Below are 14,470 nucleotides of genomic sequence, written 5' to 3' on the forward strand. Positions count from 1 at the left end.
AATGGGGATAATAAACATATTCTTCTTTATAAAAGTATTATGAGGACTCATGAAATTATACATGTGAAGCGCTCAGGCTTTCTTCAGAAGAAAGGGTCTCTAGAAAATCAAAGCACAGTTGTTATTACTGCACTATGATGAGCTCATGAAATTATGTCTTAAGAACTGTATGCCTCCCCCTCAAAAAAAAAAAAGTTCCTCCGGGAATGAAAAAACAAACCAGAAATGATCTCATCATGATTACACCTGCCTCACCAAAAAACAGACACAGTTCAGAGAAACGAAAGTCTTTCCCTTCAGCGATGAACTAAGCTGCGTCTGTAATTAAGATCTTAATAAGGGAGGCAGGAGGCCTGAAGCAGATGCTGCAGGCAGAGGGCACGCAGCTACCGCCCCCTCTCAACAAGAACAATCGAAATCCAATCCCCCTCGCTGCTTAACGCTCTCAGGTGTTCCAAGCAAGTCCATATTTCAAAATGGGCTTGCCTTCATTTCTAGAGATGCCTATTTCTGCAAGGAAAAAGAAAAAGGAGCTCCTTATTATTTACAAGTAAATGTTTACAAAAACCCCAAACTCTTAGTTTCCTGCAAAAGGCGGACATAAGGGTGGTGGGCTAATGCCTTTGACAGCTGATCGATCTCAGGAGTAGCTCTTGTCGACTGTCTATAGAGTGGCCATGTGTTCTTGAACTTTCCAAAACAGTCCCCAGTTTCAAATATCCTTCCCATTGTCAGACCATATGTCCCATTTTTTGCTTTGCAAAACACGGAGACATACGCATGTATTTCAAACCAAAAGCAAAGGATAGTCATGTAAGTATGTTTCTTGCTAAGGATCTGCCTTGGTTGAATTTAGGATTTGGGAGAAAAAAAGATAGGTACTGCTGAGAGTCTTTCATTCAGTCAGTGTATGTGTTTTCGGATTGACAAGATGATCTCTGTAAGGGAACGAGATATATTCCAGGGCCTCTGGGGCTCTGTGAGAATGTCTCAAAGCCCAGCTTCACAGTGACTGGGGCTGTTAAGAGGAAGAGGGCTGTTGGGCTGCCCACATCCCTGAGCCCCCACTTAAGGATGTGCCCATCATACGGAGCTCTGAGTGAGGAGGGTTGGAGAAGCAGAGAATGACACTGAAGTTCTACCCCAGGGGAGCACTCCAGGGAAAGAAGCTTCAGCATCTTACGGAGTCTGTGCTCTTGTGCTAGGACAGCAATGCTGCTGGTTGATGAGCCCATTTCCTGCCGAGCTCTCAGTCGTACCACAAGGACTAGTGACAAGACAACAAAAAAATTCATCGACAGATAACTGACATGTCCTGACACTAAACACTCTGAACTCCAAGAAGGCTGCAGTGTCTAGAAGTCCAATTTACTGTCATTTTCGGTATGCTGGCTTTATTTGTTATAGTTATTTTGGGAGGTGAGGGTGTTGAGGGGCAGAGAAGTCCAGCTCATTCTTGATCAGCAGAGCGCAGAGCCCTGAGATGAGGCCCGAGTTAGCCACATCTTCTGTGGGAGTGAGGTGTTAAGTTAAGGGTAACAAACTGACTACCACAAATCAATGAGATTAAGGCCAGCTCATAATTACCCAAAGATTGCATAGGGTTTCTGTCTAACAAAAAAGTTAGGAAAAATATTAATGACACATCACACCATCTAAATACATAATGCCTTAATGAGAAGAAAGGAGATCTGGTTCAGATCTTAACCTCATGTGTTTGGGTTACTGTAACTTTCTTTTTTTGTTGTTTCTGTCACCCCAGCTGTCACTGCACCCCAGTGCAGTGGCATCATCATAGCTCGCGGCAACCTCAAACTCCTGGGTGCAAGGGATCCTCCTGCCTCAGCCTCCCAAGTAGCTGAGACTACAGGTGTGCACCACCATGTCCAACACATTTTTCTAGTTTTTGTAGAGAGGGGGTCTCACTCTTGCTCCCAAAGTGCTAGGATTACAGGTGTAAGTCACTTGAGCCTGGCCAGTTACTGCAAGCTTTCTATTGAGTTACACAGATAATCACCCCACCCCACCCAGTACATATGCAAGAGTAAAGAAAGGAATTAAAATTAATTCCAAAACGAACTATCAAACATTTTTGTTGTTTGCAATGCTTGCAACTTTTACATATTCATGGCTGCTCAATCTTTATTTCTGGTGAGCATAAACATCGACGTTTCACATAAAGGACATTTTTGGTAACATCTTATAGCTATTACCTTGACATAGTAGAAATATCAGGGGAAATTCTAATTTGCAACACTAAGAAGATTTGCAAAGAAGTATGTCACCTCCAAAACAATGCACCTAGCCTTTGAATAAGGATCATGAACCACCTACTTAGACACCATTTAAGGACCATTAATGATTGTGGGGGGGTTGAGGAGAAAGGCACTAGCTGTTTTTTTAAGAATAAACTGGGATTTAGCAGTTCAAGGCGGGGCCCAGGCATGTGTATTGGAAAACATTCCACTGGCAATCTTAACATCTCCATGAGAGCCGCCTCCACTCCCACCTCAACCATGAAGAACTGCTGTCACCGCCGTCACTGTTCATGTTTTCTAGAGTGCCTGTTCCATCTTCCTCAAATTCACCCAGATGCATTGTTTACTAAAACTACCTTCGAAGATTCACCCTTTCCAGTGAAGGGTGGAAAACATCATCGACAAAGCCATTTATCTTAAAATGATGATTCTTCAGGAAGATAGCTTTTGCAGGCAGGCTGCAATGTTCCCGCGTGCGTGCGGAGTCCTCATTAGCCGGTAGGAATTTCTCCAGAGAAATGACTGGAATGTTCAAAGTAAATAAGATGGAGGGGGGTGTTGTTGACGGAGTATAAACAGGGTTTTTTTTTTGGTCCCCTTTTCATGCCCATACTCTTCGCAACCATCTATTGCCTAGGAAACCGTCAGCTATTCTCTGGCATTTTAAGCGGAAATATAGTCTTTCTTCCCAATGGCCCTATTTCATTTGTCTTGGCAAGGAGGCCTGGAATTAAGTCTATACGTTCCTGCGCAGTAGTGCCTCAGTCCTAGTGGTTGGCATTTCAAACCGATTTGTTTAGGTTTCTTTCTAACCCTAAAATGATCTAAAAGTAGATAGCCAAGACCTCTTACTTTATATTTACGTCACTTTAATTGACTACAACAGGGTAAGGGATAGCGTTTACCCTGACCTCTCATGTTCTCTTCAACACATCTTCCTTGAATTTCACCTTTGGTTTTTAAAATTGAAGACTTTCTCTTTTCCTCACTAATATTTTTTGTTATGGGTAAACAATTCTAGTGAATGTTTCCTCTTAAATGTTTATCTACATAAGATTTTCATATCTATATATCTGTATATCTGTGTGTATATTTATCTCTTATACCATCATATAATAGCTGTCATTTATTAAATGCCCATTATCTGCTAGAAACTGATGATCGTCATATATTATATCCTTGTGACTATCTGATGAGACAGGTATTATTACTCCCATTTTATAAATGAGGAGATGGAGGTTTAAAGTAGCTTGTGTACAATTATACCATTAGAAAGTAACAAAAGTGGGATTTGAAACAAAAGCCATATCTTTCCACTATGCTATACAGCTTTAAGACTCTTTTAAATGGCTATTTATATATATATATATATATATATATATATATATATATATATATATATACACATAATGTAATTCAACATTGAATTCGATATTTGTTGAGAACCACTGTGGGAAGGTCCTGTAATTTCAGGAATAAAGTCTTACTGATAACAATAAAGAAAGCAAGTCATTAATATATTAATATACTAGCAGGCAGGGCCATATGCTGTCAGGGCCCTATATAATACATATCCTAGGCCTGTGGACTATTCATCGATTTTCAGCCACCTTAACCTAGTACCTGGGATTTTGACATAATCCTGTCACCAAGTCTTGAGTTCACACTGTCCTCTGAACATCTATTGAGCATCTACTATTCCAGGAGAGCTGGGGCCAGCTAGCATTACTTACTATATGCCAAATACCATGGTAAGTGCTTTATGCACATCTTATCTCAGGCCTTCAAACAATAGTATGAGGCAGTTGTTATTATCTCCATTTTACAGATAAAACTGAGTCTCAGAGAGCTTAACTTGCCCACGGTTACAGAGCTTTAAGCCACAAGAAGCAGAAATGCCTTTCTCCAAAGCCCACACTCTTGCCTCTAACACAAGAGCATAAAAGACAAGTCCCTGCCCCCTCAAATTTCACAGATCCTAGACCATGCTCTTTATCCAAGGAATACAAGGGTGGGTTTCTCATATTCAGTGGAGTTTACTTAAAACTGAGCAGCCTCAGTAGGCCAGTTACAGGTATCATTTAGATAGTGGTTTGATTGCAAGGGGTTAATAAGTAAGGTAGTGCTAACAGAGTAGGGTAGAGGTGAACAACATAAACGTCTATTTTAGGGATTATAGAATAGTCCAGGAGACAAAGGTTTAGGCTTTTGATTGTTTTATAGAGAGGATGGATGAGGAGACTTTGCTAGTGGCAGTGACTGATGATCTAGTCACGTAGGCACAGAGACAGGACCGAATGAATGGGGCAACGAGGGACCAAGATTTCCCACAGCAGAGTCCAAGGAGCCGGAAGGTGAGAGTACTGGACGTGCATTAAAGTGTCACCTCCACGTGGGTGGGGGAGGCGAGCCCTACAGAAGCAACATATCAGAAAAGCATAAGGAACCCTTGAATAAGAAAATGAGAACCAATGAGGCCATAAGGGCACAAAAAAGGAAGGGAATTTGCAAAGGACCTTGAAAAGTACAGAGGAGGTGTTTTTGTAGAAGACTTGGGTGGGGGTATGTGTGCAGACAGGAAACCTCTGAATTCTGAGAACGGGACTGATGTGCATTCCAGCCAGGAAAGGATGTTATAGGAATCCCTGGTATGTTATACACCCAGCAACTTGCTGACTTTGGTATTATCAGAACACCTTCAGTTCTGTAAAGACTGTCATCTCTGTGTAGGTAAGTCATTTAGCTCTGCAAATGGGTTTGCTAAATAAATAAATGCATAAATTTCATAAATTATCACATTGGCATTTCTCAAAACATCTTTTAGTACTTTTAAATTCATAGATCTCATACAAGATTTAAAAGGGAGTGGGGCAGTAGCCCCAAATTTAGACTGTGGGCAAAAAAATCATTTAGAGAAAAATAATTTAAAACCAAAATATCAAAGCATGGAAAGAATTGGAAATTCCATAGGTTATAGATGGCCATATTGACTAAATCAGAGACCCTCTATCATTTTTTCTCAAGCTAGCTTTTTTATATTAATAGTACACACCTTCTTTCCCTGACTTTCCTCATTCAACCAGTACACAAGAATCTGAATTTCAGACTGTAGCTTTCTTAATTGTAATGTAAGTTCCATCTGGAATTTTTCTTCAAAATTTTAAGAATGAATTTGTTGTATGGTAGACTAGATAAATAATTTGGAATTTTAATGTAGGCACGTAAGGGTTCAGAAATTTGGCAAAGCCACAAAAGCTAATCAGTGGTTGGAGGCCAGGCATCAGCCTGCCCAAACCCTACCAGGACTGAGCCTGAGGTGGGCGGGGCCTCGGGCCCGCCTGCACAAAGGGGGCGGAGTCCAGATCTCCTGCTCAAACGCAGCCACACAGACACCCTCCCAGCACCCTCCTTCAGTGCCCATCCACCTCTGGACCCTCAGGAAGGAGCCTTCACTGGGCAAGCAAACCAAAGCCATTGAGGCAACTCCCTCCGGGCCTCCATTTAGAACATGCTCTGTATATTAAGGGAATTTTGTGGAAAACTCTTAATAAATTAAGCCCCCATAATTTACATAAACACAGGCTGAATCCCATTAAGAGAAATGGAACATTAAGTACATATGACAATGACCGCAGCCTTCCCGTGGACAAATAAAAAACATACAATGAAATAAAGATAAACTACATATGTGCCAACCAAAAAAGTTTGCCCAACGTAGTAGCTTACATTCCACAGTTCTCATGATTATTGCAAATATATGGCTGCCTGGCCTGGAGCTGTGTATATTTAGTGCAAAATGAGTAAAGGTTGGTGTTCTGTAGCTAAGCTCCCTGAAGCAGCCAAACCAGATAATCAGGTTAACAATAACCAAAAAATCTTATAGGGCCTGATTTATAAATGTCTCAATGAGCATTTTTAAGTCTGTGCTAAATTTATAGTATACAGAGCAACATAGTGTTTTAGAGATAATTCCTGTCTCTGGGATTTTACAATCTAATGATTATCTGGTTTTACTATGTAAGTGGCTCAAATTAAACAAATAACTGCCAAATGTGCATTTCACTTTGCTTTGTAGCGTTACTGTCTTAAAAAAAATTAGACTCTATCTTGCAGGAATACTCTGGATGAAAGAGTCTTGAATTTTCTAGAAGAAGAAAACACTAGTCAGAAGGATATGTCAGGAACTTCAAAGTATTTCTCTTTCTGTTAATAGTGGTTAAAATCATGAGTTCTGGGGCCAGATTGTCTTGGTTCTAATTCCAGCTCATTACATTCTAGCTGTGTGTGGCATTGGATAAATTACTTAGCCTCTCTGTGCCATTTGAAAATGAGTATAAAAATAATACCCACTTTATTGGGTTATTGGTAGAGTTAAATATGACAAGCTTGTATTGTCACGGTCTCTGTTAATGTTATCACTCCACTACTTTTGTGTTATCTCTCCTACTTAAAATGACAAAATCCTTTCAAAATAAAGCTGTTCGTTATTAACCAGAGAGAAAGTAGACTTTATAAGAAAAGGAAAGTGGATTGCTTCAGCTATTGGCTTTTTTTTTTTTTTGAGACAGAGTCTCACTGTGTTGCCCAGGCTAGAGTGAGTGCTGTGGCGTCAGCCTAGCTCACAGCAACCTCAAACTCCTGGGCTTAAGCAATCCTTCTGCCTCAGCCTCCCAAGTAGCTGGGACTACAGGCATGCATCACCATGCCCTGCTAATTTTTTCTACATATATATTTTTAGTTGTCCAGATACTTTCTTTCTATTTTTAGTAGAGACGGGGTCTCACTTTTGCCCAGGCTGGTCTCGAACTCCTAACCTTGAGCGATCCACCCACCTCAGCCTCCCAGAGTGCTAGGATTACAGGCGTGAGCCACCGCGCCTGGCCCTATTGGTTCATTTTTATAGTCACCATAGAATGTCAATGTGTCATTTGTTCAGCTGGAGAAGTCAACATTTTTGCTCGTGAAGGTGTACACAAGCTAAAAAACCATGTATTTACATCATTTGGCAGGATGTTCAACACAGGTAAGACCCAGCAAAGAGCCAGGTTTTCTCCATGAATGCCAACTGCAATTAACATTGTCAGTGGTTGTGAGATTTTCTTTCTATAAAGAGGAAAGCTAAACATGAGGTCACTGAATAAAAGTGACTTTAGACTTTGTCACTTTCATCACTTTCTAGATTGCAGCACTCAATGATAATTTCAGCCATTTATACCTTCCAATAATATGTGTATGAACATACTTTCTCTTTTTTCTGCAAGCCAGTTTTTTGTTCAACAACAGGGGACAGTAGGAGTAAAAAAAAAAAAAATCACCCCAGGCTGAGTAATATCTAGTCCTATCACTGTTCTAAATAAGGAAACTGTGGAAATATGGGGTGAACCACTTAAAAAAAAAAAAAAAAAGAACTTTCCTACCCAGTAGAGAAATTTGTTTCTGGTTTCATCCCAAAGTCAAATATTAATGGTCTTCAGGATGATCCTTTCCTCTGATCTTCCCTACAATGCAGATAATGGAAACTGATAGTACAAAGACAGCTGATACCTGTGTCTACAGTTGTAACCTTTTCAAGAACTGTAACTCATGTATTACAATAAAGACTTTGACATTTAGATTTAGAGCTTTTGCACATAAGATTTATTACTGAGGTTAGCCAGTGGCTATCAGCTAGACCAAGTATTTATAACCTTAAATCAAAAAAGGATGGGCCAGAAGCTAAATAATTCGGAAAGAAAGCAAAGTAGCTTCCAGCTAGGTCAATCCTAAAGGTCAGACAGTTAATACAAATTGTCAATTTAAAAGTGTAGCAACCTTGCCAAAATTCCTTTTCATAATAGCACTTTTGTTTAAAATAGCATAAAATAAAATAGTAGCACTAGGATTCATGTCTATTTATCATCCAAGAAAAATCCATGCCCACTTCATTGCAATCTGCTTCTCTACTCTTTGTGTCCCCTGAAAGCTGCTTGCCTCCTTAGAGGGGGGTGAATTTTTAAAAAATAGGATATGCTGAGCAAATCATAATCCTTTTGAGAAGAATAAACACACAAACAATGGTGCAAAATGCATTGGAAAATAATGCTGCTGAGGTATTATGACCAAGATTTCAGGCCTGAGCTTCCATACTCCCAGGCCATTCAAACTCCAGTAAAAGTGTTTTCACTTTTAGTGAAATGAAATGTATTAGAAATGACTCATATTCACTTATTCTTACATCCGGCATCACCTAAGGATGTCAAAATTTTCCATCATCAGCTGTGTGGTAGTATCTGTACATTTAATTTCTCCCACCAAAAAGTGCAAATGGCAAACTCCTTCCCAGACCAAACTGCTTAAAGCAAAAGCTGAAAAACAGTGCCTCAAAAGCCAGTCTGAGACTGGGCAGTTCTGATTCCTCTCTTACTATGTTTCCCCAGGGCAGTGGAGGCCAGGCCTGGAGAAGCCGCCGAGACTTGAGCTAATTCACAGAGCGATTAAAGTTAGACACCCTCTGATCCACAGTGGCTGCTGTGAACCGGCACCAAGTCTAACTTCCCACCAAGGCATTTCCCCGGAAACATTCAGAGCAGATGGACTCCGGTGTACTGTGAACACCCCGGAGCGGGTCTCAGAGACCGGGTCTCTGCCTGCTTGCATGCCAACCTCAGTGAGCAAGACCCATCTCAGAACTCTCCTGGGGTCAGAAGGGGTCCGTGCAGAGAAGTGTCACAGCGGGAGATAATGCATACACACGAACGAACACACACATACGCACACGCAGGCACAGCTTCCAGCCTCCAAGGAAGCCTTTTGTAAAAGGCACTCTCTTACCTTATACTTCATTTCGGCAGCGGTGAATTGAGCCGTTTTCCTGCACTAGTTAGACAGCATTAAGCACGGCGGTGTCCGCCCCTCCATTGAGTGCAGCGCTGGAGGAAAGAGAGCAGGGTCCCGGGCAGAGCCGGCTTGCAGCCGCAGCGCGCCCCCGCCGAGCCTCTGAGCTCACTGTTTTGGGGGAGGCCGGCCGACCGAGAGCCTCATTTGCATGCCGCCCCGCCATTGGCCAGTGCGGCAAGGTACTGCTGAGGCCCTGCCCACTCTTCTGAAAGACTGACAAAGAACTTGTAATGCGAGCTTTTCTTTTTACATTATCCAAGAGCGTGGAAAATAAAACAGAAAGTGGGGAACTGTCCCGAATTTTACTCCGCCCCGCCCCACAAAAAAAGAAAGAAAGACAGACCAGGAAAAGGGGATAAATTCTTTTAAGATTAACCTAAGTTTTGAAGAAACAGAATTCCCAAAGCAGTCTGACAGTCGCGCTTCCTGTGACCTAGCAACTCCTTCATAAACCCATTTCGTTTCAAAGCCATTCACCTCACAATCTCTACATGAAACGAACTCGGGGAACAAAAGGTTTTCTGTCTCCGGGCCCCTTTTTACTAACCACCCCTGCTGATATCTCTCTCTCTTTCTCTTTCCCCCCGCCACCCCCTCCCCCCCCTTTTTTGGTGGCTGTTTGCTTTTTTTTGTTCTTTTCAATGTTCAAAGTACTTTGCAATGTCAGTCTGCAAAGAGCTGGAATACAATTCTCCCCCAGTGAAAAGGAACTCCCTAGCTCGGGCACCAGGGTTTCCCCGGACAGCTTCTCACCAGGGCCTCACAGAGTTGAGAGTCACACGTACTCAGCGACCTTCGGTGGCTTTGCTGAGGATAAAGGTCAGATGTGACCTCTCAGACGGGGCTGGCCGGTGCACGCCCTATACATCATCACCATCCACTGAGTTTTGTGTTCTTTGATAGCTGGCCTTTCTAGCTCCAGCTTTGAGCGTTGCACTTTTTTTTCCCCTCTGACCTCTCTCCTGAGGATGACCCATTAACCCACCAACACTTATTATCTGGGGAACAAAAAATGCCCACTGTTTGATGAGCCTGGTTAAAAAGACCAGTCTTTCTCCAGTGAAGCACAGAACATGATTTCTATAGAGGTTCCACTTTATGATTTCTATGGAGAAAGAGAATCACCTAGGAGAAGATAGAAATAGTCACCTTCGGCAACTCTTATGAAGCACAGAGCAGTGAGGCAAAAAATTCCTTTTTCCTGGGCCTCAGGATTGAGACTTGGTGAATCCAGACAATAGCTGTCCCCAAGTGGGGTGGACTCCAACCAGACTACATGACTCGGATGGAAAAATCAGCCCTTATTTTTTTTTCCTGACCAAGTTGGATCAGAATCAGTTTGATTTTTTTTTTCCACCTCAAATTCCCAATGGATTAAAACTTTACTTTTATGATCTAAGCAAAAGGAATATGAGAGCAGCTGTCCTACAAAAGTGGCTTCCAGATACAGGGTTTGCAGTTTAGTTCACAGTTTAATGTGGCACCGATTCCCTGGACATGGACACCCGCCCCCCCCATCATAATGAGGTTGACACACCTGTTCCGGCCTCTGTTAGTCTTTGCTTTTCCTCAATTGGCCTTAGAGCAAAAATGTGCCTGAGTGATTTTGCAAGGTCTTTGTGAACACAAATGAAGCATGCAACATATTGCATTGCAAGGATCTTCCAAAGAGTGCTGCAGACTTACAGGAGAGTTGTTAGCTTGCAGGAAATTGTTTTTGGTGTCTGCTTGGATAAAGCAGGACAATGAGTCAAAGGCCTTTCCATCAGTAGGATGAGTCTTGTGGCCTCCAAGAGATCTAGATAACATTCCTTTGGCTTCCTAAGCAGTAAAGCTGAATCCTCCTTCTGTTTTGTTTGACGAGTATGCTTAAGTCAGTGAACGCTATTCCATTCCATTTTAATGTTTTAAAACAGTTTCCCAAAGCCTGTGCTAGGGCTTTTTGTAATTTCTTTCTCTAGCTAGAAAGCTTGATTCCCGCCAAATCACCCTCCTGCTTTCCTGTTTTTGTCTTGTACAGTAAGACACTTAGATCCTACCTGAAGTTCATTTCAGGATGGTTTAGGTCAGTATATAGCTAGTTGCATAAAGAAAGGCAAAAGGGTGTTAGAATCAGGGAAATCTGTGTTGGAACTTCAACAGATTTCTTAACCTCTTCATTTTGATGTCCTTAAGTATAAAATAGAGAAAATAATGATACTTACCTGCTAGAGTTATAGTGAGGATTAAATGAGGTAATGTGGATAGAAGTTAATAGTATTTGGTACAGTGTAAGACATTAACAAAACGGTTGCTTATGACTATTATTACTGTTGTTATTCATTATTATTTTAATATAACATTAAATTTATTATATATTATTTTGTTACTATATTATATAACATTATTGTTATATTCTATGCATTACATGAATATTTAATTATTATATTAATTATAACTATTATTAATATTAGACTGTTGATATTATAAATGTGGTAGGCATTCAGAAATAGATAGAGGAATCCCCTCTTCTGTGTGCCTTCCTTTCATGGGGCAGCTTTTTAATTTAACAAATATTTCTAATTTCTAATTTAACAAATATCACTAGAGCATCTGGCATGTGCCACGTGTGTTTCTAGGGGAGGATAGAGCAGTAGCCCAGATAGACAAAGTTCCTGCCCTCACTGGGGCTTACAGAGTAGTGATAGTTGAGAAAAATAATTAAATTAATGTATAATACGATTTGCAGTGATAAATGCTATAAAGAAAAATTAAGTAGGAAAAACAGATCAGAGTTGGGTGGGGAGTGTCTTATTTCAGATAGAACGGTCAGGGAACCTCCTATCAGGAGGTCATATTTAGGCTGAAATCTAAATAATATGAGTGATCCAGGTGGCAGGGAGCTCAGAGTTTTTCCTGGTGTAACAGGAAGCCACTGGAGTGTTCTGAGCATGGAATAATCTATTTCTCTCTGTTTTTACCCTTTGTTTGAACGCTTTGTTTAGACAGCAGGGCTACTAGTTAAAATATCATGCCCCGGTGTTAATGTGGTTTAAATAACGCAGATAGTTGTACTTTATTAGTGGCACTTAATATGTTTCCTTCAAAACTCTTTGGGGAAACACAAGCTCTCTCAATGAAGAGAAACAATTCCCTTCCCCATCTATTCCCTGAGATGTCAAATGCAAAAATGATGTTTCAACTGGGCTATGTAATTGATTTATGCAGCAGTTCTAGTATTCCCACGAGGACCCTCCTGCAATGGGCCAGGACCCTACGCCTGCACTCACAGCACTCTTTTCCATGGGCATCTCTGCCTGCCACCTGCCTGCTCGTCTACCAATGGCTCTGTCTTCCCAGATGTTCACTGGTGCAGGCAGGAGCGAGGGAAATGGCACCGGATGCCATCCAAAGGATTTTCCAGCTGCCACTGGGCGCTGGCAGAGACGCAGCAAAAATCAAAAGGATGCTAGAGGGAAGAAATACTTCTGTTCACAATTTGGAAGGAACCCATGTGGCTGTTCTCTAAGAGTGAAAGACAGAGTCACAGAACCAGATCATGCGAGGGCAGGAAGCGACCTCAGAAACCACCTAGTCCGGCCACTCACAGAGAGGACAGAGCTGCCACTCGGAGAGGTTGGGTGCCTCGCCACCAGCTTGAGTCATAACAATACTGTGTCAGGTCAGCCCCCTGGGTCTCTTGTTTCATTTTTGTTTCCCTGCCTGAAATTTCTCCCTGCTCTCATCTACCCTACACATCACTCACTAAGTGTTTGATTCCTAGAGTACAGAGCTGATCACATTACAAGTCTGTTTAAAAAGCTCTGGTGACACTTCGTTGCCTTAAAAAGCAAACTGTGGACACTGTGAATGGACTATCATCTGAGCCCGTCCTCCTTTTCTGGCCTCACTCCCCTCCACCTCCTTCCCCCTCCCCCACTCCAGCCACTCAGAGTCGGGGCGGGTGGGGGGAACTCACCGAGACCGGCTTGCACCCTCCCCACACAGGCGGGGATCTCTGCTGAGCGTCCCCCCTTCACCCTTCTGCTATCAAGCCCAGCCTCAACACTAACCCTTTTGTGTCTCCTTGTCAACAACCCCCGCCCTGCCCACCTCGCCCTTTCAGAACTAATTCCTCCCTCCCTTGGCTATGCCCCCATTGTACTTGAACACGGCCCTATTGTAAGGGCTTTTCCACGTTGTACATGATGATTTGTGGATGTCCGTTTCCCCAGCTCCGATGTGTGCTCCGGAGGGACAGGGTGGTATCTAGTTCATCACTGTGTCCCCTGTCGAGTCTTACACCGTATAGGTGCTTAAATGCTTGCTGAATAAATGAGGGAAGAAGTTAAATGTAACTTCAAAGAACATGTGTTTACCTGGAGATTCTGCTTGGTGCCAGGAAGAGAATGGGGACAATGTGTGCTGGAGGGCAGTGGCATGGTTTCCACTCACTAAAAATGGAAATAGGATGCACCTTTGAGAACCAACTCAAGGCTTAGTGCCAGTTCTGTAGCTATGAGCTTTTACATTTTTATCTAATATTATATCTAACAGCTTTTATATTTTTAAATGGTTGGGGAAAAAACAAAAGAAGAATGATATTTCATGAGACGTGAAAGTGATGGGAACTTCAAATTTCCGTGTCTATAAAGTTTTATCGGAACACAGCCATCCCCGTTCATTTGTAAGTTATCTTTTGAAAGCAATGGCAGAGTCCAGGGGTTGCCACAGAGATGGTAAAGCCCATAAAGCCAAAGAAAGAGTATTGTCTGGTCCTCTACAGAAAAAGTTTGCCAACCCATGCTCTAGAGTAATGCAAGGTATATCTATCCCTGAGTTCAGGCTGAAGTACAGATGCTTCCACATCTGCAGAGGAACAACCCAGAAGCTGAATGAATAATAGGTCAGAGGAACAAAGCCAGTCCTAAAAAAATAGCAATTCCTGGGCCATGTTTTACCATTTCTAGCTTGATACAAGTTTTTAAAAACAATCTACATATACAAAAGTTATTTCAAAAACCAATCGGAGGCAGCGACTTTTCCATTGCATTGCAAGTTTCTAGAAACTTCTCCAAAGAAAGACCAGCCGTTGAGGGTTTTCTCCTTCAATCTGACTGACCTTTGGGTCATTCAGCCTTGACTGAAACCCTCCCAGGTGCCAGTCCCTGTGCTCGATATTTACAAACATGATTTCATTTAATATTCATCTCAGGTAGCAGCCCTGTGATAGAGGTTGTGTCATCCTTATTTTGCACATCACAAAACCAAGCCTGGTTCTGCAGCTGTGCAAAGTTACATGGCAGGTGATGGCAGGAACCCAGGCTTTCCAGTTCCTGAGTCTGTGTGGCCCTAAC

General features: G+C 42.0%; 1 protein-coding gene across 1 annotated transcript in view; it reads right to left on the reverse strand.

Moving 5' to 3' along the window:
• The window catches only part of NEDD9 (neural precursor cell expressed, developmentally down-regulated 9), a 46,011-nt gene extending 36,763 nt beyond the window's left edge, over positions 1-9,248 (reverse strand). Inside the window, exon 1 of the mRNA XM_012653177.1 lies at positions 9,069-9,248. Coding sequence (XP_012508631.1) covers positions 9,069-9,080 — 12 coding nt within the window. The 5' untranslated portion in view covers positions 9,081-9,248. The remainder of the gene's footprint in view (positions 1-9,068) is intronic.
• Positions 9,249-14,470: the final 5,222 nt, after the last annotated feature.

The sequence above is a fragment of the Propithecus coquereli genome, unplaced genomic scaffold, assembly GCF_000956105.1.
Source record: "Propithecus coquereli isolate 6110/MARCELLA unplaced genomic scaffold, Pcoq_1.0 Scaffold416, whole genome shotgun sequence".
NCBI lineage: Eukaryota > Metazoa > Chordata > Mammalia > Primates > Indriidae > Propithecus > Propithecus coquereli.